We start from the raw sequence: 25,874 nt of genomic DNA on the forward strand, positions 1-25,874 counted from the left end.
TTCCCTGTGTGCGCCTGGGTCCTAATCTCCTCTTCTGAGGACGCCAGCAGAGGGCCCAAAACCTATGAGCTTATTTTCCCCTAATCACCTCTTCCAAGGCTCCATCTGCAAATACGGTCACATTCTGAGGTATGGGGGCAAGGGCTGGAACGTGCGGATTTTGGAAGGGGCGCAAATCCACCCCATAACTGCACCCGCGTAGCTCAGATAAAGCCCTTTATCCTTCGCTTGCCGTGGGATCTACACGGGGCTTTGCACATCAGTGTGATCACCGTGTACCCCAAATATTTTTCACCCTGCGGCACAAAAAAAAATGGTTTTTGCCAGGAATGGTTGGACAAATGTCAGGATTAAGATAACTCACGCCAGAGATGGGGTATGGAGAGGATGGGGTGAGAGAAAGCAGCTGTCAGTCGTAAGAGGAGATCCTTTCTTAATTTCCCTGAGGGACAGGAGGGAACCTGTGAGCACCACAGCCAAACACAGGAAGCATTTAGAGAGCATCTATCCCGACTGGGGGCGGGCGGGGGGGGGGGGGGGGAGGGCGTGCACCCATACGCAGTCCGAGCGCAGCCGTGGCGTGGGTGCCGTCCCCGGTGCCCAGTAGAGGCACGAGGCGTCAGGAGCTCCACGGGAGCCACACAAGCTCCAAGGACTCGCCGTTAAAGGACGGTGCCCAACGTAAAAGAGGAGCTTTCCTATGTTGCTGGAAAGAGAAAATGTTGAAATCCAAAAGGCTGATGTAAGACCGCACTAATCACCGGCTCGCTGGCTGCACGTGATAACCTTCGGCCTTTGGGGATAATGAATTACATCTCAAATCTACTTGGTTTTTGTTGTTCTGGTAACATGATCAAATGAACAGAGGGAAAGAGGAGACCTGGGAATGGAAAGGTGCGGCCTGCGTGTCCATCGGGGGCTGGGCAGCCACGGGCAGGCCGCTGGGGACGGGGGTGTTTCATTTCCTGGGCACCCCCCCACGTGTTTCTGAGCGATGGGCGGGCTCCTCGGCCCTCCCCAGACCTGGTACTAGAAGGCACGGAAGGCTCAGGAAGCTGCCAGGAACTATCCCTTGCTTTTGGCAAAGGTGCTAGGCCTCAGCAGAAAAATCACAAAGTCGACCTGGAGGTTTGCGAAGCGCAGGGAAAGGGGCCATCGGGCAACACCAGTAAGTGCCTTCGTGGGTAGGATTCCCTGGCTCTGTCTCCTATTAAGCTCATGAGACAGTATTACATACTTCGTGTGCCTTTGTCATGACGTCAGAGGCTCGGAGAACTAAATAACCTGCCTGAGGGCCCCCAGCAAAGCCGCGGCAGCGCGGGCCGCACACCCAAGCCCCCGTGGGCCTGCGTCCAGCTCTTGTCCACCTGCTGTGCTGGCTCCACCTCGGCCGCTTCCAGAGGCCGCCCGCGAGGCCAAGAGTTTGGAGGATGGAAACAGGAGAAAGAAGCCGACGTCCCTCCCGTGACCCTCTGCTCCTCGGTCGCAGCACAGGGGTGGGGGCAGTAGGCACGCGGCTAAGAGCTAAGAGTGGCAATACCAGGGTAGGAGAGGGACGAGTTCGGATGCAGGCTTCAAGGTCAAGCAGCCTTCGGCCAATTGTCTCATTCCGTTCAGCCTTAATTTCCTTGCTGGTAAGAAGAGGATTATAAAACCAACATGATAAGACGGTTTTGAAAACAAAATATGTGTGAATGTGTGTGTGTGTGTGTGTGTGTGTGTGTGTGGGTGTGAGATTGGTTAGCCTGGAGTGTGAGACTCTGTAAAGGTTGGTCCTAAAGACATGAGCAGAATGTTCCTAGCCTGAAGAGCAGGGGTCTCAGGTGTCCCCAAAGCAGGCTTTGCGGGGGGCGGCGGGCAGGGGGCTGGGCTTGGGGAACCCTGCATGCCCTTTGTTTCCATCTGGAGCACCTCAGCTCCCTACAGCTGCAGGAAGCCAGAGGTCCTGGTGCCCAGGACGCACAAATCCCATCGGATGGCGGGGCCCTCGGTCCAGCCCAGAACCGGCGCGGACAGAGGCGTCCAGGCCGACCACAGAACCTGGAGCGGAGACCAGCACTGGAGGAGGGGCGCCCCGCGCCGGACCCCGCACGAGGAACCACGCTGAGCAGGGGCGCGGCAGCCGGGGAAGCCCCCAGGCTGAAGGATCCCAAAGCAAATGAGGAACCTGCAGCTTTCCGCCTCCAAGCTGTGAAGTGACATAGGACGACTGGGCAAGGCGACTGGTACATGACGGGGGAATGAAACAGAACACACGTGTACCTCTCTTGGGAAACAACAGTGAGCGAGCCGGCCTGAGTCTGAGAAAGGCCTCGGGTCCTTGTCACCTTTCAACAGCAAGAATCACAGCTTTGCGCGTTTGCATCTAAAAATATGCACTTGTGTGCACGAGTCCTTGCAAGGGGTGGTGTGTTTGGGAATATACGTGCGTGCGAGCGCTGCCCATTTGTCCTCCTGTTCCACGGGGGCACGGCGATGCCGGGGAACGTGTTGCTTATACAGTGGGTGCAAATAGAATTCTATTATCACAGCTTAAGGATCGCAGCACACGAAAACCAGTCCAACACACCCATGCACTCCCTCATGCGCTCCGTGCAAATTTTTCCTGTGCAATCAACACATGCATACCCTGTTATCCCCTGATTCAGAGGAAACTCCAAAGCACTGATTTCATCTTACAATAACGCGGGCCTGGCAATGCCCCCGGCCTCGGAGCTGACAGGCACGCGGCGGTGTCCAACAGACAAGCCTGGGAGAGACAGATGCCCGCCCCCCTGCCCATCCACCTCTGCTGTCTGCAAAAAAAAAAAAAAAAAAAAAAGGCAGAAAACCAAAAGAAGAAAGTCTACAAGTCTACAGCAGCCCTTATTCTGTGGATGAATTCTGAGACACGATGAATTTTCCAACGAAGTCACCGACTCGATCAGTCTCGATCCCAAGGCAGCAAAGAGAGGCCTGCAGTGTGTAATAAAGGGGCCCCGTGGCTAAGAACCCCACCTTCTCCTTGTCCCATTGGGCAAAATTCGAGGGCTGCTTCTTGGTGGCAGGACGTCTTCATTCTCAAAGCAGGCTGGGGGTGTCAGAGGGACAGCAGCCCAGCCGCCCCCGCCACGCAGGACGGACACCGCGCGGCATTCCCGGCCTGTCTGACACGGGGAGAGTGGGAGGCGGGTCACCGTGCATTCACCGGAAATATGATAAAAGGCCACAAGCTTGGGGCACGACACCGTGCAGAGAGATGAGAGGGAGGTTCTGAGATTTTCCCAGCCCAGGGGCACTTGTCCCGCGTCAGAGGAGGAGGAGGTCGTGTTCTGAGCCTTTCTCCTCGTTGTTCAAACCGACGGAAAGAGAATTTAAAGAACAGCGCCGTAACCCAAATCTCAGAAACAGAATCAAACACCTTCAATAGCGAATCTCGGTATTTCGTGCCTCTTTCTCCAACTCCCGCCCGTGTACAGACTCGCCTCTTTTGCGGCTGAGCTCTTCTCCTCTGAGGGCTCTGGCCTCTCTCTCAAAGAGAACAGCACATCCGTGTGGGCAGAGCCATCAATGATCTCGGTGGATCTTTTGCAAGTTATAGGAAAAATAAAAGCACCTCTGCTTTCGTCTTAGCGGGGGGACCCGGGGAACCTCGGAACAGGAGAAAACCCAGATGGACTGTTGGACTTCAAAATGCCTTCCTTGCACGAACGACCAAGAAGAAGGAAGGGGATTATGATGATAAATTAGCCCCTGGGTTTAGAAAACCAGTCGGCCTCATGCAAAGGAGGAAGCGAGTCGGGGTTCAGGCTCCCCGACCACCCGGCAAGTGTGGAAAAATACGTCCACAGCGATCAGACACGCCTTAAAATTAAGCCAACGATTCTCAAAGGACCGGAGGACCCGGATGTCCTCGCCCATCCCATGAATCTCCTTTCGGTCCAGAAATCCCCACACCACCTGCGGTCGGCGGTTGCAGGTGCGATCCCCGGCCAGGTGCCGCCCGGGAGAGGCCTGCTTGGCCCCGCCAGCTGCACACCTGTCAGCTTCCCCTTCTTCCTCTTCCACCGACGCGCTGCCAAGTCGCTGACTCATCGCATCAGACACAAACTCCAACTCATCTCAGAATCCAAACTTCAGCAGAGAAAAGCCCCCTTGGCGACCCACCGACTGACCGACCGCTTTCCGAGAGCAAAGGTCCCTCCCCTTTCAAAAGCCACAAGGGCGCCCGGGACCTCGCATCCTCGGGAGAGGCCTCCGCCACCGAGTCCGGGGGGACGGCCTCCCCCTCGCCTGACCGTGCAAAGGATGATGAATTCAGCGGGCACCTACCTTTGCGACCCCTCGACCGCCACCTCTTCCCACCTTCCCCGTTTCTTTTTCCGCTCATTTTTTTTTTCCACTTTAAAAACATCCAACTTTGCCTTGGGGATGAGCAGAATGAAATGTCACTTACCTATAAAAAGAGAGACAGAGGAGAAAGCCATGCATCACATTACATACGAGTTCTTTGAAATCAAGGCCGGCTTCCGACTTTGAAACTGTAACAATGAGTGAATATTATTTTTTTTTCCATCCTGCCTTTCTATATTTAATGAAACGCGAGATTTTTGCAAGAAGCCCATCCCCAGGGCCCAGCCTCCCTTTATGAGTTTCCTTTTGTTTTGTGGCCGCTCGGCGCACCTCTCCTCCACCCTCGCCTCCCACTGCCCACTCCTGGTCTTCGCTGAGGGAAAGGTCAGGAAGGAAGGCGGGAGACACAGACCGCAGGGGCCAAGGGGGGACTTCAGGCGTGGGTGCCAAAACTGGAAGGTGCGGGGAGCCTCCTTTTCTCTTGGGTGGGGGCCCCGGCGACCTGGGGTCAGGGCCAGCCACTCCTACACAGAATGGGGGTTGCATCCCCCACCAGGTGACCTTCCATCTGCAGCTCTGCGACCTTTTCAGATGGCCCTGGCTCTGACTGCCCGCAGGAGCTCCCCACACTCCTGCTTGGGATGGAGCCGTGTAGGCTCCATCCAAAGGTACAGACCCGCATCACGGGTCTTTCCCGCCCTGGGCTGTCCCACAGCATCCCGGCTTTCACCTTGGTACCCGCCCTCCAGCTCCGCTCCTACAGGAATTGCTGGTTATCCTGGCCCTGCAAGGCCAGTGTCCCCCGCCTAGATCATCTCCTGGGCCCCCTGCCTCGAAGGGGGACCCCAGGTGGCCCATGCTTGCTCTAGGAGACGCTCTCTGGGTCTGAGAACCGCACGACGCTGGGTGCAAGCCTCGCCTGGCTGCCGGCCTCCAAGGCTCAGAACCCAGGGGCCCCACTTCCCTCTGCAGCAGGTGCAGCGGGGCCGCGGCCTTGTCCCTCAAGAGCAGAGCCTCCCTGGCTAGGTACCACCTCCCCTAAGGTGCTGCATAGCGGAACGAAGATTTCGGTGGCCTGCCGCTACCTTTTGCTTACTATGCCTGAATAACTCCGCTCTTTTAGCCTCTTCTTACACATTTCAGTTTTCTGGTTTTTTTTTTTCTTCTCCTCCCAAGTTTCTCTGAGAACCTCTATGGAGGAATGGAGGACACCCCAGAGCTGAAGACTAAATTGAAAAATAACCACATAACTCACCCCCCGCCCCACATTTGACCAGGTTTAATACCAAATCCCCCGAAGCGATGCTCACTCAGGGTGCTCTGCCAAAAACGGGAATCGCGGCCAAATATCTTCGGGAAACGCAGCCTCCTCTTCTCCTCTCGGAGACTCGGGGCCGCATTTGGATCTTATGGATGAGGGGAGTGTCCGCGGTGAAGGGCCTTGCTTAAGCTCTTCCTAAAATAATTTGGCTCAGAAACGTTGCTTCCTATACCCGCATCACAAGGATGGCGATTTGTCGTGGGTTTTTTTTTTTTTTTTTTTTTTTTTTTTGAGAGGGATGTTAAACCAAGGGCAATGGATGTGGTTTTGTCAAGGGCTGTGGCCAGGGGACCCGGAGGGCAGCCCCACCGCAGCCTGCAGGCAGCCAGGCCCGGACTCAGCATTCCAGCCTCCGGTTTGGCTCCATCCCTCACCCAGGGACGTCCCAACACCCTGCAAACTTTGCTGGGACGTGCCAGGGCCTAGGTGATATTTTAAATGCACTTTGTAAACTGAAAAGAGCAAATGGTTTCAAGAGCTTGGGGTTGGCACTGCTGTCCCTGGGCCGTGCCAGGGGATAGAGACGGTGGATAGAGACGGAGAGGGCTGGCCTGGCGCTGCCCAGGGCCCCACGCAGGAGGAGGCAGGAGCTCCTGTGCCTTGATTACCTGCCCTCCTCTGACCCCGGGGGAGGGGGCTGATCTCCAAGGCCCTTTCCCATCTTTAATATCTATGCCTCCGCGTTTCCCTCTGTTGCTCAGGAGTGATTCCTCTGCCTTCTCAGTGTTTACACCTTTCAAAGCTTGTAATCCTGTTCTGTCTCTGCTCCGCTGCTTTGCAGTCGGGCAAGTTTCTCAGTGGACCCAGAACCTCCACGTGGGGGCAGGAAAGAGAGGTGTGGAAGCAGAGCCGCGGGGTGAGGCCTGTCTGCTCTGTTGTCGCTCTTGAGGAAGGACAGAGGAGCATTAAGATACTGGCCAGTCGGGCACCCGAGGTGGGGGGCGGTGACCAGGGGTGGAGCATCTGCCTTTGCCTCAGGGCTTGACCCCGGGGTCCTGGGGTCGAGTCCTGCATCGGGCTCCCTGCTCCGTGGGGAGTCGGCTTCTCCCTCTGCCTCTCCCGCCACTCTCGTGCTCTCTCTCTCTCTCTTTCAAATAAATAAATAAAATCCAAAAAATATAAATAATAAATAAATAAATAAATAAATAAATAAATAAATAAATAAATAAAATAAAAATACTGGAATGTCAATGTAGGTAGAGGAACCTGAGCCAGTGCACGGCTCTGGGGGTTGGTGGTGTGCGGAAGGCAGGCTGTGTGGGGGGAAATCTCTGTGCTTTCTGCTCAATTTTGCCAGAACCTAAATCTGCTCTAAAAATTAAAGTTTATTAATTCAAAAAGTCACACTCCTTAAGTTCCCATTTACCCAAGAAAATATTCTTTTTTAAAAAAAAGATTTTATGTATTTATTCATGAAAGACACAGAGAAAGAGGCAGAGACACAGGCAGAGGGAGAAGCAGGCTCCCTGTGGGGACCCTGATGCAGGACTCGATTCCGGGACCCTGGGGTCACACCCTGAGCCCAAGGCAAATGCTAAGCTGCTGAGCCACCCAGGTGTCCCTCAAGAAAACATTCTGGACTCCAACCCTGTGCAAGGCCCAGACTGATTTCCAGCACAACAGGAGCATTCTGGGAGATGAATGAATTTGCTTTGTAATGACCCCAAAGTAGTCGTCACAGCACCTTTCTTGGGGCCATGTAGAAAGGATGAAAAAAAGGGGACTCAAGTCCCAGCCTTATGAAGGCTTGAAAACTTGGAGAGAAGAGAGGAATATAATAAGTTGGGGAATTGTGGATCCCTGGGTGGCTCAGCAGTTGAGCGTCTGCCTTCAGCCTAGGGCCTGATCCTGGAGACCCAAGATTGAGTCCTGCATCGGGCTCCCTGCATGGAGCCTGCTTCTCCCTCTGCCTGTGTCTCTGCCTCTCTCTCTCTCTCTGTGTCTCTCATGAATAAATAAATAAAATATTAAAAAAAAAAGTTGGGGAAGTAGAGAGGTGTGAGTGCTGAGCCAGGCGCATCTCCCCATCCCACTCCCTCATCTTTGGGAATCAGAGCTAACATTTTTTGGGGGGTGGGGGGAGCATGACAGTGGGGATGGGGGGTGAGGGGCAGAGGAGATGGAGAGAGAACCTTAAGCAGCCTCCACACCCAGCGCAGAGCCCGATGTGGGGCTCGACCTCACGACCCTGAGACCATGACCTGAGCCGGGTGGAGAGTTGGATGTTTAACCCACGGTGCCAGCAGGCTTCCCCGTATCTAGCATCTAAACTCCGCTGCAGTGCTGTGCCCTGAGGCCCCCTCCCGGCCGACCCCAGTGGGCCCGACGTGTCTGCTCTGCCCACAGCTTGCTGCCCGCACTGGCTCCCAGCATGTGCTCCACGGTGCAGCTATTAGAGATCCGTTGTCTTCACTCTGCCACGTTTTGACTTTGCAAACTTGGCGACACCTGGCCCAGATTTTGCTGCAAAGTGAGTGATAAGCAAACTTTGGATTTTCAGACCTTTTTGAATTTGGAACCGCGGATAAGGAAATGTGGATCTCTAAACACCAGATGGTGTCAAAGCTCTGGGGCCACAGAGATGAAAGATACAATCCCAGGGGGATCCCTGGGGGGCTCAGTGGTTTAGCTCCTGCCTTCCACCCAGGGCGTGATCCTGGAGTCCTGGGATGGAGTCCCACGTCGGGCTCCCTGCAGGGAGCCTGCTTCTCCCTCTGCCTGTGTCTCTGCCTCTCTCTGTGTGTCTCTCACAAATAAACAAATAAAATCTTAAAAAAAAAAAAAAAAAGAAAGAAGAAGAAAGAAAGAAAGAAAGAAAGAAGAAAGAAAGAAAGAAAGAAAGAAAGAAAGAAAGAAAGAAAGAAAGAAAGAAAAAGGTATGATCCCTGCCTTCCTGCAATCTGGAGGGAAACAGACGGGGAGGCACTGAATCCCAACACGGCCTCCTGGCCGACGCGACGGGGGTGGGCACGGGGTGCCATGAGAGCACGAGGCACCCGTGTCTTTCATTTGGGTGCTGAGAAGAACATGAAAGAAAGAACTATGCCGTGCCACGTGGTGGAGGCGGTCAGGGAAATCTTCAAGGACGGGGCTGGCCCTTCCAAGCTGCCCCCGCTGCAATGCTGCACGAGGCATCTCTGACCACCGCCTGTCCCCATCCTCCCAACGCGGGGACAGGAGCCCTGGGCCCTCCCTGCGTGCACTGCACAGCGTCTCTGCCGCGCAGTTCCTGAAGCTGTCCTGAAACCCGAAGCAGGGCTCCGATGCAGCCCGACAGGAGCTCACGCTGCCGATGGGGCTGGCTTGACATCTGCTCCCCATTCAAGGCCCTACAAGCCTGATTCGTTCTACTGATTTTTTTTTTGGGGGGGCTGCTCTTTATGGGGCCATGGGGAAAACCGCACACTGCGATAGCCTCGCTGCGCAAAAATGGTTCCCACTGAAAGGGTTCTCCTTCTCTAGATCTCCGTTCCAGACTGGGACAGTGAGTGCCAAGGACAAGCCAGGCCACCCCTTCAGTCCCACAGCCCAGGGTGCTCCAGAGCCTTTGAGAGTGAAGAAAGGATGCCTGACACAGAGCGCAGAGGACCCGGCAAGTTCAAAATGTATGCACTCCAGATGTGGTTCAAGTATGTTCCCTGGAAGTGGGTCGCCTTCAGGGAGAAGATTATGTATCTATATGTAAACCATCTGCTCAAAGTGGGGCTTGAACTCATGGAGCTGAGATCAGGAGTCGTGCGCTCTACCAACAGAGCCAGCCCAGCTCCCCAGGAGAAGGGGTTAAGCAGACACTTGCGCACTTCCTCCAAAGTCGGGCTCCATGGCTGGCTCTATCTGGAGCCAAGGACCACCTTGATGCAACCCTCTCTCTGATGGCTTCTGGGTCTCCACGGAAAGAGAAAGGATGCAAAGGCAGGGGCTCTGGCCCAGGGCTCGGCAGTGTCCCTCCTCTCCTCCCCTGACACCCACAGTCCTCCTCTGTGCAAACTGGGGTTCTGAAAATCCCTCCACCGGAGCCCTGATGCCACAGGTGAGCTCCCTGAGCTCCAGCAGCACCTTCACAACAGGCCTTGCTCGGCCAAGGCTCTGCACCATCTCTCCCACCCCTGCCTGTGCCACCGGGGAGATGACGCCTACAGACCTGCAGCTATTCTCTTGTTTCAGAGGTGCCGTCATGGTCCATGCCATACTGCTGGGAGGAAAAGAAATGAGGATTGCTTTTGAGCCTATTGATGCAGAAAAATTACGTAGGCTCATCCAAAGGTACAGTATGTTGTAGAAGGCATGGGATGGCTTCAAAACCTCTTCTCCAGCCAGCCCTCCAAATGGGATGGAGGTGGGGTGGACCCTCTCTGTTTTTCTTCCTTGTTCCTAGAACATTGCTGAGACACAAAAGCCTCTTCCCTTTCCTACCCACATCTTCTCGGGTCCCTGGGGAGGGAGGTCTACTACCAGTGCCCTGCTGGTGGGTAAGAAGAGGGCCAGGGAAATATCACCTGGACTCTGATGAGTGCATGGGGGATAACAGATAGTCCCTGCCCGCCCATCACACGCCCTCCTGTTCTTTTCTAGGATGGGGGATGAAGTCTTCTCAGGAGCCAGGCTACATGTCCAGGGGTGGGATGGGGCAGCTGCCAGGATGGGCAATGAACCTGGCCCCAGCGTGTCAGAAGGAAACTGGCTTTATGAGGCTCTGAGGTTTCCACTGGAGACCAGAATTCCTGTGAGTAATGCTTTTCCTTTCCCTTCCTGGCTTCACATGGAGCTTGGCTGGCTAGATTTTTCTTTTCTTCCCAGTGAAAATATTTATCGATTTTCACAATCAGACACCATCACGTGCTAAACTTCTAGGGAATCTCAATTTCCACCCCCTGCCCCCGTCAGCCCTGCACTTCTTTCTGCACCACTCCCAGGTTGGGATTGGGGGGGGAGAAGCAATGTCGGGGGAGGAGGTCTGAAAGCGAGCAGCGGGTACAGGCAACCCACCTGCTGCATTCAGCCTGCAGCCCCCTCTGTGACTCCAACACAAAGTGGCAGAGAAGAGCCAGCTGTGCAAAACCAGCTGTGCCAGCCACTTCCCTGTGTTTCCAGGAAGCCCCAGGAACCGCGACTGACCTCGCCTCGCTGCACATTGCCCATTTATCTGTGAGACGGCTCCAGAAAGGAAGGTGAGAGGTGCCAGCTTAGATGCAACTAATTAGCATCTTTTCCTTAATGACTGTGCAAATGTCTGGAAATTGCCAAGGATTCTAGAAAACAAAAAGCACAGCAGCCGAAGTTCTGGGGTAGGGCAAGGATCCGAGGGCTCCTCTACTCCACAGCAGGGCTTTCAGCCTCCTCCGCCGGTTCTCCACTGGGACGGTGCATTAGAATCACCTGAGCAGGTTTTCAAATGCTGGTACCCCAACCTCACCCCAAGCAATGAAATCAGGATCCCTGGGAGTGGGATCCAGCCATCAGCGGAGTCAAAAACCACCCAAGCAATTCCAACCTGCAGCCGCAGGGTTTGAGACCCTGGAGCCCTGGAGGGCTTGGAGCTCCTCCCATTTCTGCGTGAGGAGGTCTGAGGTCTAGCTGGAGAATCTGCGTGTCTGCAGAGTTGGGGTGATGGTGCTGCTTCTGCTGGTCGGGGACCAGACATCGAGAAGCACTGCCCTGGATGGGCTCTAAGGTTTTCAGGGAGAAAAACAGCCTTGGGAGTTATTTCCTATAACAAGGGCAGTTTGGGGAGCTCTAAGGTCCCCCCCATCTCCTACGAGGCTGACCCCGAACAGCTGGAAGGGCACTGGCCCTGCCACTGAGCAGGGAGGTCCACCTGGCCCTTCTTGTCATCCTAGAGCTAGGCAGAGAAAGGTTCCTGTGAACAAGACTCACACAGAAAAAGGGAAAGAGGCCGGCGTTCCCTTCTCCGCCCGCTTCTTCGGCCAGAGGACTGACTTTATCCCTTTAGGAAGGAATCCTGGGATCTAACGAGTAGCTTCCTGAGGACTGGAACGAGCTTATCCCATAGGACCCTCGCCTAGTACATTTGTGCCCAACGGAGACATGCGCTCTGTTTGTTGAGTTAATCCATAAGCCAACAACCCATTTTACAGGCAGAAGAGCCAAGAGGCTGTTGCGCTGTTTCCTGGCGGACAGTGAGGCTTCCTATGCTTTATCAAGGAATATTTAACAAGCACCTCGGAGAGCACCACAACCACCTTCCTGATAGGGCTGGAGGGTGTAATCACCCGAGACAGGGGTTATTTATTTATTTGTTTGTTTATTGATTGATTGATCGCATGGGCTTTTGTAGCTTCCAGCCTCCTTCCAGCAATGTTTATCACCAGTGCATCTCCTGAGCCACTCTTCTGGAGAGCCTAGAAGGGGGCAGGGGGGCAGGTCCCCAAGATGGGGCTTCTCGGGTGCCCTCCCCGCCTGTGTTCTCCTCTGGAGGCTGCCTCAGGACCCCGAGGGTCTGGGTGCCATGCCTCTCCGGGAGGAGTCAAGGGCTGGCCCCGCCTTCACATCTTCCTAAGTATCTGTCACCTTCCACAGACGAGGACCAGGGGCAGGGCTGCGTGTTGAGGGCACAGCACCTGTGGCCCACCTTGTGCAGGATGGCTCCGATCAGGGCAGGTGCACGCCGGCGGCCCGCAGGGGGACCTGCTTGCCTACACCCTCTGGTAGGTGTCTACGCCACGGCAGGGGAGGGAAGGAGCGGAGGGGCTGCATTCTCTCCCTCCCTCTGAGCCTGTTCACATCGTCAAACACAGAAGCCCCGCTGTGACTGTTGATCACGTCCAAAGCAGAGGCAGGTTTTGAAATTCATCCGCGATCTCTCCCACAGCTGCAGCCAGCCAGGCCCAAGCCCCGCGGGCCCCCGGTGGGAGCCGCCGACTATGAAGTTGTCTTTCTCCAGTCCCACATCTGTTTCTTGAGGCTCAGAAAGACAGTGGGTGGAGGAATAAATCTGAAAGTGAGAGAACAAAGAGGGAAAGGAAAAGAACCCCCTCAGAAAAAGATCCACGAGGAAGGGAAACTTAAAGGAGAGACCGCCGAGAGCCCTTTCTTCTTTGCTCCCTTCTCGGTCTTTCTGGAGCCAGCCGGGGGGTCCACACGCGTCGGCCTGCGGGGACCTGGTGACCGCGGGCAGCTTCCTCCGGCCCCTGGCAAGTAGCTGCAGAGGCTCATCATGTAGGCTTGTGCTGTAATAATGCTAGAGCCTATGATCTATGGATTTTATGGGGATTTTTAGGAGATTGGTAATAAGGTTGCTCCAGTAAACAGTCTGGCTGGGCAGTAAAAGATGAAGGCGATGCGCAGCTTGCATTCCAAGTGGCTTTCTGAAGGCGGAGTGACTGTCAGCAGCTGCCACATGCTCCAAGGCTTGCTTCCTGCTCTGAGGGTCTGGAGCCCCCCGACTTGCTGAGATTCCCCCCCAGCGCAGGCAGGAGCAGCACACGGGGTCGCACGCCTTCCTAGTCTGCTTGTTTAGTGATAAGCAAGCGGGTCTATTCCTTCCTCTTCCTTTCAGGGACAAAGGGAGCCCGAGCAGCTGGGGACTGGGGGTGGGGGGGCATGTCGGTGTGAACCCAACCCCGAAGCTCCTAGCTCCAGAGTTTGTACTCTGCAGGAATGCCCAAAGAAGGAAGGGAAGTAAAGGACGGGCCTGTCCCCAGCCCATGACCCACTGTGGCTCTTCCTACAACAGAGGTAAGTCAGCTGCTGTCCTGCTGCACCTGGCGCTGCCGCCCATTTGGAGGGCTAGCAATCTTCCCAAAGGGTCAAAGCAAGGGTGGGTTGAGCACTTGGGAAGGTGAGCCATGGAAGTGTGTGGACTTGGGTCCGGGCCCCACGCCAAGGGAACCAGGCCTGGAGCACGAGCTCACGTGGTCCTGTTTTGCAGCTACTGGGAAGCGGAGGATTATCTGGATACCGAAGTCCCCCCAAACGCGTTTGGTTGGCAAGGGAGCCTCATCAGGCTATGCTATCCCGAGCCCTTGCTCATCGAGAAAACATCACGAGGGTAGCGTCTCTATTCACAGGCCGCACAGTGTAAAGCATCCTGTCACGTACGTCAGTGTGGCCCTTGAGACTCACACCAAGGCTTATTCCGTTACATTCCCATCTTACGAAAAAGGAAACCTGGTGCTCAGGAGGTCAGCATTGGCCCCAGGTCACACGTTGTTAGCTCCCGGACCTAGAATGTGGGTGCAGACCCCTATTCCCACGCCCGTTTTCTAAGGGTTCTGCTAGAAGCCTGTGAACCCCTGGGCGGGGTCAGCATGTCCTGAGTCTGCACCAAACTGCTCACAGAGCACCTTGGGGCAGCACAGCTGATGAGCTGACCTCAGCATCCCCTTCTAGTGGATTCCGTTTGGGCTTTTATGCTTTCTTCATTTATCCTCAGGAAGCAAACGTTTAAACTTGCTAGCCCTGAGCTGAAGGTAGACCCGAGAACTCTACTACTGTCAGGGAATACAACTTAGTCTTGGCATCCAGGGAATCCCACTTAAAAATTTACTCTTGAATGTATCCAGTCGATTTGGCTGCAGATGGTAACAAGCATCTAATTTAATCACTGGTTAGTATTTACTCTTTTTTTTTTTTTTTTTTTTTGACAAGATTTACTTGACTAGAGTTTAGATGGTGGTTACTGTGTGTTAAATGAAAATCAACCGATTATCAAAGATATATTTACTGAGGATTAATTCTGCAATAACCACCTACACAGAACCTATCAAAATAAATCCCCAATAAATGCATATTCCGGGAGCTTAATACAAATTGTTTTCACAAAGCAATCTTAAAGAAAATACATTCAAGAGGAGTTGGCAATTGCAGGAGCTAGGAATTAGTTTCTTGTTCTATTAACTAATGACAACACTCTTGGTCTTTTTCATCTACAGAGTCGTAAGCCTCATGTACAAAAACAGAAGAAGCAAACAAAAAGCTAGGATTTCAGATCAGTAGATTTAAATTTACACGTAATTTATTGATGATAAACTGCATCTAAATGCCTGAAACCATTTGGAGCTGGCACAGGAGTCACCTCATGTCCCTAAACAATGACTCATTTATCACCCCATGAGGGAGGCAGAATGATTTTGAGGTGTCTCCTTGGAATGAAATAACAGAATTTTTAACAGTAATTTTTATTTTTATTTGTTTATTTATTTTCGAAACTGACATATTCCCTTCTGCTGCATTTCTAGCTCACTTCTTCTAATGGGGGCAGAGCAGTGATGAGAATTAGCCAGTCCCTTGTCTCCTTTCACCCCTCAGTCCTGTGCTGCTTACACTGGTGATGGTAGTGACAACAGCCATGACTTTATTGAGAACTTTCTATGAACCAGGCACAAACTCCCACTTTTCCTGATAAACATCCTTTTGGCGGTTTTGTTGTCTTTGCTCTTTTCCAGTCTTTATTGGAAAACCTGGGACATCTAGGTCTAAATGCAAGATCGGAGTCTTGGAAGCTACAGAGAAGAGGGAGGGGCAGAGATGGAGGTGAGGGCCTGCAGGGAAGGGGACGTGGGTCGCCTGCATGGAATGAGAACAAAAAACGAAGAAGCAGCAGGCTCCCCTGGGCCGGGTTAACCAATATTCGCCTTCAGTGTGTGAGGCTGCGATGCTCCAGTTCAAGACGACATGGTTCTTAGCATCCTTGGGGGATTCAGAGATTCCACCTTCCTGACATTTGCCACCTCTGGCTTCTGCTTTTCCTTCCCCGAGGACCTGATCTTCTAGTGAAATAGCTCCCTGGCCTAAGCTCATTGCTCTCGTCTGCTGTGATGGGCTGCAGGACGTGGCTAGGGCCACCCCCGCCTGCGCCTTGTTTCCCTCATCCAAAGACTGTGGAGATCAGAGTGGGCCACGCAGAAGAGTCTTGCCTGTGTAACCATCTACCTTTCACTTGATCAGGCCAGCGGGAAAGAAGTTTCCCCAGACTCTCAAGCCGTAGCCCTGTATGGCCGTTGACTGTTGACAGCCTACTTGGATTGTACGGGAGGGGGTCAGTCTGGGGAATGCTAAATCTGCAAACCAAACCCATTTAACGATAACTGATATCTTGGGCATCTGTACTCCAAAAGTCGACAAAGGAAAGCACAAAACCGTGAGTTATTCATAAACTGTCATCCACTGTTCGTTCACCTACCTGGCCATCTCTATCGTCTTGGAATTTGGGAAGATTTAAACCACACACACACACACACACACACACACACACACACACACACACCAGTGTCTTATCTACGTGCTTCTACGGAACAAGGTGATTAACTCCTTGACCTTACAGAACACTAACGTGACCTCGGAGGATAGATAGAATCTTGTTATCTTGTAATGAGTTTTATGGCTTATTTCCGTTCATTTCAGCCATGTTTCTTCAGTGATTAAGGCAATTATCAGCCTATGGATTTCAGGATTATGAATTATGGAGCTCTCTCCAGGTACTGCAAGGGCCCTGGGAATGCCCACACCATTTCTTATCCCATTCCCACTCTCCCTCCCCCACATGCATAAGCAAACACTGCGTTCTGTTTCCGGAAGCCCTACACTCACATATGGTTGTCAAAGCAGTGACTTTTAGATTTACTTGATCTGAGTAAATTCGCTACATACCAGGAGCTGGTGCCATGCATGGTGTTTTAATTACCATCATTATTACTCAAATTGAGACAAAGAGATCTTTCCATCTTCCACTAGGATGTTATAGAGCAAGTGGCAGTGCTTAACTGAACACTTGCGGTTGTCAGCACAACAACCTGTCACCACGCACCTGGCGCGTGACATGATGAAATGAACAACCCCAGACACAACATCGGCAGACGTCACGGGCCCACTTTTGTCTCTGGCTCATGCTTCAGTATTTGTCAGCTTCTTTTGGCTTCCATTTGAATTCACGCAACTCAGAGTGATTCTTTTTCTTCGATTTCCTCTTTCTGGATGTGCCACAAAAAGCAGTTTATGGATCCAAGAGAAATGTGCCACAAATCTCAGGTCCTATATCCTCACGCCATACGATGCAGTATAATGAGAGAAAAGAATAGGGCAATGACCTACAAGCTACCACACACCTCCCACCCCGTGCTTTTGCCCCCTCTCTTTTCCTAGTATTATCGTTAAACTATCTTAGTATTACAAAGTGATAAGGTTGCTGAGAGTATATCTTACAAAAAGAAATTAAATCCTAAGCTGTACTTTGCTTAGGATGCAATATATGCCTGCAGGAAATGACCTGAAATACATAATTCAGGAATTACTTGAAATAAATATTAAAATCATCATTTGTAGTAGGTTAAAAAAAAACCTTCTCTACAAGGTACATGAAGGTCAACTTTTTCTCTCAGCTCTGGTCCCCGAAAGAGCTGGGGACAATGGTCCTCCAACCCTGCGTGGTGTGGTGAAGAATCAGATATGAATTTCTCTCCAGCTCCATCACTGACAAACTATAGAAGCTTCGGACAAATGTTTAACTCTGCTAAAGCTTAATTTTCCCATTTACTCAATGGACGCGATTTGTAGAATTTCAGAAATGTGGCAAGAATCAAGTGAAATCATGTATAAAAAAAAATAAACCTAGCAGACTGGGAAGCTCATTGTTTGACCGATTGCTTCCTCCTCGATTTGTTTTTCTTAGCTTGCCCTTTCTTATCTTGGAAACTAGGGGTTCCTCTAAAGGCCTGTTTACTCTAACACTCTGCGTCGTGGCCCACAGTGTGGTGGTTGCCCTCGGTGATGCCCTTCTCAAAGGTTAGAGATGCACTGTTCATGCCTCGCACAATTTCATAACCTACTGGGGTCTGTCCGTGCACCTAAGAGCATTCTCACTGGTGATACTCTCAAGTCTGAAGAAAGTTGTGAATTTCTTTCTTTGCTCAGGGCTCATATTTTCCCTGGATCAAATGCCTCTGAGTCTCAAGGACTTGCTTTGCTATTTCTGGACACTTCTCCGTGATCCACTTGACCTTTTGTTAAGGAAGGTTGGTGTGGGATATAATCCCACTGATAAACGTGTGAGATTTAAGATGAGTTAACCCAGAATTTTCAGCTGGTGCTGCTCGGGTGTGAAGGCTAACCTCCTTATGAACAGCCTCCAGTCGGGGAGCCCTGCAAGGCAGCCTATAAGTTCCAGGTCCCCTTTCACATTTTCTGTCTCCATATAATTCTGGACTGAGGGCTTTACACACTCCTTAGTGAACACATTATGGTGTGGACATGACCCAGAAACAGTGAGCACATCCTTGTATTTCTTTTATAATATAAAAATCGATACTGAAAACCAGGAAATATGTCATACTGGGAATAGTAGGTTAAAATTGGAACAAAACTCCAAAAGTCGAAAAAGCTGAGATTGAAACCCCCTCTAGAGTTCATTTCTTTTCAATTTCCCACTATACATTTCTAGTTGGAGGTGTCAAGGACTGTCTGATGATTATCACACCTACCCCCAGAAATTCCTGGCCAAATTGCAGGATCTGGCAAAGAGATTCTAAGTGTGAGACAACGCACAAATAATTTTCATGCCATTTATGCTAAAATGTACTCTAAAAAGGTAAAGTACAATAAAAAAAAATTCTGGAACTTCATGTAAAACCTCCAACTAAGTAGACCATGGCACCGAATATTTTGAAGAGATGACTGACTTGCAGAAATCAAAGTTCTGGGCATCTTTTCAAATTGGTATGTGTGGAAGGGAAAGGAAATGAGTTAAGGTATGGGGGAGGAGACTGAGTTGGACTTGCCTAGATTTTTCCATGTGAAGTTTAAAAGAAAATTGTATGCACCAAAAAGAGAAGGAGAGCAGAGGGCTGTGTTGTAAATACTTAGGCTGTTGGGTCATGCTGTCTGGGCCTCACTATTCGACCCTAGAGCGTATGCAAAAGCGTGAGTGTGGTTTCTGTAAAACTTTATTGTAAAAACAGGTAACTTGGCCAGCTTTGGCCCAGGGGCCATGATTTGCTGACCTCTGTCTTAGGTGATCGATTGTGTGCTTGTCCTTGAAGTCTATTCAGAAAATATACTTGCCCTCTTGTTCACTTCTCTGTGCTGACAGTGCTGGTCTGCGTTTTTAGCCTCCGTTTTGTGCATATTCATCATTAAGATTGGTCTTGGGGTTTCATACTCTTAATAATTAGAATCTAAGTTTTCTATTTCCTTTTGCGAAGGCCAAGCATCATGGACATTTCTGATAGCATGCAACTGTGTTGGGGTCACGATCCAGTCCCCGACATTCACCTCTAGCATTCTGGGTGCCCCCTGTAATCCAGAATCTCCAGACCTATCCAAGAACTGGTGGAAAAATGGTATGAAAGACAATATTAGACCCTTCCCAAGGGTGGACGGGAGCTCTGCTACCATGGAGGAAAGAAGATACACATCACACATTATCTCCAAGAGCACCACAGCACTAGCTACCTGAATGTGTAAGAAGTAGAAGAATGTAAAAAACAAACCACTGGGAGAGGTCCCCATGGTAGAGATGAAGGTTAAAACTGGATGACATTGTAAAAAGAGTAAGACGCCGCAGGGTTTGGTGTAATACACAGATGTCCTCTCCCATTGAGCACGTAGGGTCTGAATGTGAAAGCCGAAAATGAAATGGAATGCTCTTGCACGCCTTCCCCAGAATGCCTGCTGCCCTTGCCCGCTCTCCAGCCACTGGCTCTGACTCGGCAGGACTTTGTGCCTTGAGGAAAGTCTGAGAACAGCAAACACATTTGAGAGGGGCACGTGAGAGCCTCTCCTGAGGGAGGACCTACAGAAGCAGCAGCATGATAGGGTTCCCAAGCACATGGCCTTGTCAACTTGACTCCTCCCCTTCCGTTGTCAAGCGCTTCTCTCTACCTCAAATTTTCTAACTATTCAATGGCTAATGATAGTATCTACTTCATGATTATTGTGAAGGCTGTTAACCACAAAGGAGGCACATAAGGGAAGGGCTCACTCCGCGGCACCTTTCTGAATGGATAAGAACACAGAGACTCCAGACTTGAGCCTGGCGCGTGTTGGTAGAGCCCATGATGACGATGTTTCAAGCCTCTCCACTGCAGGGGAAGCATCTGATAACCAAGCACAAGATGGCATCAACGAGGAAGTCCCCATTCCCATTATGAAACACCTGAACATACATGGGTTTATAGCCATCCTCAATTCTTTCTCAGGGGGAAAAAATCATTTCTCTTCTTACACCAAATGGCTAAAGGAAAATACACCTTTCAATCTTCTTAATACAAATCTATCATGCTGATAAAATATTTACAAAAAGAAATTGAGAAATCCTATAAACTAAGCCCCTTGTAATAAATCCATTCCTAAAAGAAATAGACTTTTCTTTTGATGAAAATCCATGTATGAAAGGATTTCTCAATCCCTACTAGTGTACAGCACAATTATCTTACATAGTATTCGTACAATAAACTTTCATAGCAAGTCATGAATTTGGGCAGCCCCTCAGCAAGAACAGGCCAAATAGTAGATACCTGCTTCTGGTGGTACTTTGTACAGTAGGACAAAGGGTCTATCGGGCCAACAATCAGTTATGCAAATGAAATACCCTGGGAAAGCATCAGTCACGGGCCCTAGGATGTAATTTCCCAACTCCCATCAGGTTCTACTGGAACCAGAATTTCAGTGATCGCATAGACGCCGTGTCCAGGTATTATAGCATATGTGCACATAGATTTGCATATTCCGTGAGGTTAGATCAATGGTTAAGAACTCAGTCTACTGGTCCCATGGGGCGTCTTTGACTTCCATTGACTCCTTCTCTCCCCACCCCACCCCCCGCCCCTCCCTGGACAGGACCCCTCTTCACTGGGAAGCAGAGAGGAGGGAAGGCTGAGGGTAACAGGAAGAAACCTCTCAGGGAGCTTGCATTTAGCCTCTTATACATTGGGCCAGAGTCCTAGCACCACATTTCCAGCTCCTCAGCCTCTGAGTAGATTCCCCCAACCCCCAGCCACTGTGTAACCTCCTGGGAGATTCCACAGAGGTAGGCTTATAATGGTAAGAACCACAGAATGATAGGGGCGCCTGGGTGCCTCAGTTGGTCAAGTGTCTACTCTACCTTCAGCTCAGGTTGTGACCTCCGGGTCCTTGGACCGAGTCCTGCATCAGGCCCTCTGCTCAGTGGGGAGTCTGCTTCTCCATCTTCCCCTACCCCCTGCCTGTGCGTTCTCACTCTCCCTCACAAAAATAAACGAAAAATTTTTGAAAAATATAAGAGAAGTGCAGAATGAGAGAAGTACAGAATTTCTGTGCATATTTGATTATGACTGTACCAAAAAAAAAAAATCCAAGCCTGACTCATTTTTAGGCAGCACACACCTCCAGCGTATACCCCGAGCCTCTGGGGATTCCCAGGTCTCCTTCGCACAGCTCTCCTGCACGAGCTCAGAGCAAGTTTGCACAAGTGTACGTTCAGCCTGCCTGTGTCCCGTGACCATGGATATGAGGCTTGCTGAGGGCGGCACCTGCGTCCACGGCTTGCTATTGCTGGAGCTCCGGCAGCTGCACATAGCCCGGAGGTGGTAGGCATCGGTGACACGATGGGTAACACACAGGGCTGTCGGGTTGGGCCAGCATCCTTCTCAAGGATGAGTGTGCTCTCTGCAGTCTCAGGGTGAACATACTCACAGTTCCTGTGCACCACGGGCGTGTGAGAGCCCCCAAGGGGTGCCGGCCAGGGCATGGGACAGTAGTCGGCCAGCCCTGGAGGAACACCATACAATGTCACTGATGTCACCCGTCTCCCGGCTCTCGGGCCTTCAGGACAAGCACCTGCAGCTCCGCCTGTGCCTGTTTCCAGGAGCCCCCAGGGCCCTGTGTGCAGGTACAGGCCGCAGGCCTCCCGCAGCCCCCGGCGGGCACAGCCAGGACAAAGCAGCCACGTGGAAAGTGTCAGATCAGCAGGTGTCTCCCGCTGATAGAATCATCCCTTAATTCACTGTGAGCTGTGCCATTTAATTACCTTGATCCATGCTTTGTTTTGCTAAAGTGAATGTCACAGATTGAGTATTACTTGCTGAAAACAGCAACAGAGGCTTGAAGGTTCTGTAATGGGAGCTGAAAGATGAGCTCTCTTTTTCCCTGGACCGCTCTCTCATTCTCCTCTTCTCGAGTTCCTTTTCAGTCTTTTTTTTTTTTTGTTTCTTTTAAGAGCAAAATGTAAAATATTAATTTTGAGCAGAAGTAAAATTAAGCCCTCTGGAAACGATTCTGGGAAACCGAGCCATAGCCTGACTTAATTAAGAAGCGATTATGCTGAAGAGCCTATATTAAGGCTTCATGTTTCTGGTACAGACAGAGTCGCTTTTAGAGAAGTCAAGTCAGGCAGCAGAGGGGGACAGAGGGAGGGGACGGGATGGTAATTGGGTGGATGAGCAAAAGCATTGTTGTTGTAGATGCGATGAAAAAACATATATAAAAGTAGAGAAAATGTAACTAGGCTTGGAGGTTTCTCGGTCCATCTTTCAGGAGGGTCAAGATGAGACCATGGACGCCATCACCATCTCATCCAAACTCTTCGGACCAGTCCAGGGTGGGCCATCTCCTCTCGGCTCCCCACCCTTCCAGCTCAGGTGTCTGAAGAGGCAGGGAAATGGGCTTGCATGTAACAAAACTCCAGGGAACGTGGTTAGCCCCCTGCTGCTCTCAGGATGGCAACAACTAATTAGCCCCACAAATTTATGGGCTCCAGGGATGTGAGCAGATGGGTATTTAAGTTAACAGCAGATCCAATTTGTCCTCCATTAATTCCAGAGTGATACCTGAGTTTATTGGAGTTTTATATTGTTTCATCTGTTTCAAAGTCAGTCCTTGCACTTCCCCAAATTGTTATTCTTTTGACAAGCAACTATCTGGCTCTCTCCTCAGTTTCTAGAACGGAGTCCTGACTCAACTCCAAACTGCTCTGACTTTCTCGAATGTTGAGGACTGTTGGAGCTTCAACGTGGCACTCTCTTCCCAACCCTTCCCCATCTCCAGTCTCCATTTGGTGTGCTCCTCACTGTCCATCCAGCCTGGTCACTTGCTCCAGAATGGCTGTGCTTTGTGACAGGCAATGGTCGTGTTGTAAAAACCATGAGAATTTTGATGGGTGTCTTTTTGTTCTCTACTTGATTTAAGAGATACATTAAGGAGCAAAGTCTTAAAATCCAGACTATGGGAACTTTAAGAAAACCCAGGGATCATCTACTACAATAAATTACCAGTTAGGGTGATACTCACAGCCACCACTGACTCCCATCTCTGCTCTTCTCTCCCCACCCCTCCCCAACAACAAAAAAAAGGGGGTTGGCATTGGAAAAGCTAGACAGACTGACAGCTCCAGGCATCCAGACTGGCCTCAATTGGTAAGATTCAGATCTGCTCACTCTTCTGAGCTCAGGAGACCAGAGGGCTCATGGTGGTCTCAGAGAGACCTCATAGTCATGGAGCTCTGCTTCTATCACCACAGCCCTGGCTGCAGCCAGAGACAATCCCCTTTAATCTGCTTTATTTAAAAAGGATTCTAAAAAAATAATTTAAAAAAAGGATTCTACTGTGAAATACCTTTTGAAAACCACTGAGCTAGTCTAACTCCCTCCTTTTTATAAGTTAAAAAAAAAAAAAAAAGCTCATAAGATTCAATAAGGTTAGTGACTTGTCCAAGGTCACAGGGGTGGACTATCAAATAAAACTCCTGATGCCTCTTCAAAGACATGCCTATTATTCCACAACTCAGTCTAGTGAATTAGGAAATCATCATCATCATAATTATCATTATCAACATCATCATCATCATCATCACCATAATGTCAATCTGGGTACAGAATGTAAGTCTCACCAGAGAAATTAGCAAGTAGCTACAGTGTGGACACCCGTGAATTGTCCTACAGTGGCAACTAAGCACAGAGGGACACCTCCTAAAAGTACATGTTTTCTTGCGTGAACTAATTTCTATCTCTTGGGCAATGCCATTCCCATGATTCCTTTAGTTTGTGTGCTGACAGCCAACATGCAGGGCTGATTGCAGTGTCTGGAAAAAGCAAGTAACTCATTGAGTACTATAACCTGGCAGGTGAAAAAAAAATAAATAAAAATTAAAAAAAAAAGGTAGATAGTAGCAGCTTTTGGTCACCAATGAAGAGAAACCATGTGACAGTCATCCTCAGCCTCTGCTGGGCATCAAAATAATCTGTGAAGCTTTGAAACAATACTGAGCTCTAGACCCCTCCCAGGAGATACCGGTTTCATAGTTTTGGAGTGGGTGGGCAAGGGCGTCTACGGGCATGAGAAACCTTCACCGCTAATTTCCACATAGAGTTCAGCTGAGGCCCCACTTTTAGGAGTCGCTGCACTTAATTGATGTCCCCTGTGGAGTGTGAGGTCCTGCAGTCTGGCCTCTGGATTCATATTTCAAGCTTTTGTTCCAAAGCAGTGGGGGAGAGTTAGCCTCACGAACGAGACAAGAAATGGCAAATTAGGTCCACCCCATGGTTCAGCCAACACCAAAGTTTGGCTTATGAGAGCCTGCAGGGGAGCCTCTACTGGGAAGGATGATTGTCCACCCTGAGCTCTACCTTCTAAGGACCAGGATGAGCCAAATGCTGTACATTCTCAGTCAATGATCTGTTTTGAGATGGATGAATCTAGAAGTTTTTTGGACTCATTTTTTTTAGTCTTTGTCTCTCGTCACAATAATAAGTTGTATATGTTTATCGTTCCAGCACGAGGAAGTACGGTATCTTTCCATGTGGTTTCATAGTCTTTCCAGGTATAAAGGGAAGCCCTTGGAAGTCTAGGTTCTTCCCAACTTCAAGGAGGTTGTGGAACCAGCAAAAAATACACAGAAATCAAAAAGACACCCTCAGAATTAGAGTATTTCTGCTTCCAAACCCTCTCCTGGGATGGGTGCTCCCATCTTTCCCTGGGTCACTAGAACCAGAGGGGAATTTGGCCACCACCCCCTACCTACCCTCCGTTGAAGAGCTGTCAACTTCTCCAGAGAAAGTGCCAGAATAGGTGTTGCGTGGTGAGGAGGGGCAAGTTTGTGTTTCAGAAAAAGACTCTTCCCTCTCTTGGCTTAACAGTAAAATGGTTAGGTCTTGCCACTAGGTCTTTGTATCTGACCTACTAGGTGAGGTATCTGTGGTTGAGGGGAAAGGTCGCACATGTCCCTTTTTTAGACTTCTAAGACTTCTTTATTGAAAGCAGCCTTTCCACTTTGACTACCAAATTCTATTTGATAAATAGAGATTTTCTTTGGAAAATAAATGTGATCTGCAAAGAGAAGAAGGTGCAGTCAGCAAGTTCGTAGGAAATGCCTCAAACCAGGAAGGAAGGAAAGGAAAAAGAAAAAGATCAGTATTACTTTGCATTCCAAATGGTATGACTGTAATTATCTCCATGCTAACAAATATCTTAATGTTTGGATGCTTCTCCATGTACTGCCATGAGCCCACCTTCCTAAATTGGTTAGGGAGGCAGGATGAGATAGGAAGGCCAGCCTGGGCTCAGATGGCCTAGTTTTAAGCCCCAGCTTTGCCCCTCATCAGTTGTGTGACCTCCAGCAAGTTACTCAGCCTCTCTGTGCCTCCCTACCTCCTTTGTCAAATGAGCATAATAGCAAGGAGTCTTTTAAGATTCCTTAAAGATTGAGTTAATTCACATAAAAGTTTTCCAAAGAGTGCCTGTAAGTACCTCATGAGGCTGAGCTATCACTGTGTTAAATTTTCTAAATGCTCACTTTAAAAAATGTTTTCAAATGGCGTGGAGGGAGAATTAAATTGTTCCCATTCTAGAGATAATGAAACTACTACCACAGAGAATGTTCAAGATCCCCTGGCTATGTAGTGGAAGAACCTAGAAGCAGGATCTCGCTCTCCTATACATGTAGGATGGCCTTCGAGCCTTTCAAAAGGGGATACAAGTGGGTGTCATAACAGATAGGACTTGAAGCCAGAGCACTTCTAGAGTAATGCCTCCTTTATCACGTTTGCTTATCATTAACATATCATTATCATATCTTCATATCTTTCTTAGAAATTTATTTTTATTTAAATTCCATTAATTAACACACAATGTATTATCAGCTCCAGAACTAGAGTTCAGTGATTCGTCAGTTGCATACAACACCCAGTCCTCATCATATCACGTGCCCTCATATTTTTCTAAGCCCACTTTTAAATAAAGTTTTCCTAAGTGTTTTAAATTCACTAGACCCTCGCATCTGACTCTCCTATGATGATAA

At 50.1% G+C, this 25,874-nt stretch overlaps 1 protein-coding gene across 8 annotated transcripts in view; it reads right to left on the reverse strand.

Moving 5' to 3' along the window:
• The window catches only part of NTM (neurotrimin), a 930,011-nt gene that overhangs the window by 645,525 nt on the left and 258,612 nt on the right, over positions 1-25,874 (reverse strand). For 2 of the 8 annotated variants that reach the window (XM_025998901.2, XM_072729298.1), the window contains exon 1: positions 4,312-4,430. The exons of the other annotated variants lie outside the window; for them this stretch is intronic. In XM_025998901.2, coding sequence (XP_025854686.2) covers positions 4,312-4,393 — 82 coding nt within the window. In that variant the 5' untranslated portion in view covers positions 4,394-4,430. Of the gene's footprint in view, positions 1-4,311; positions 4,431-25,874 lie in introns of those variants that run through there. 8 annotated transcript variants of the gene reach the window in all.

The sequence above is a fragment of the Vulpes vulpes genome, chromosome 12 (genome assembly GCF_048418805.1).
Source record: "Vulpes vulpes isolate BD-2025 chromosome 12, VulVul3, whole genome shotgun sequence".
In the NCBI taxonomy this organism is placed as follows: Eukaryota; Metazoa; Chordata; class Mammalia; order Carnivora; family Canidae; genus Vulpes; species Vulpes vulpes.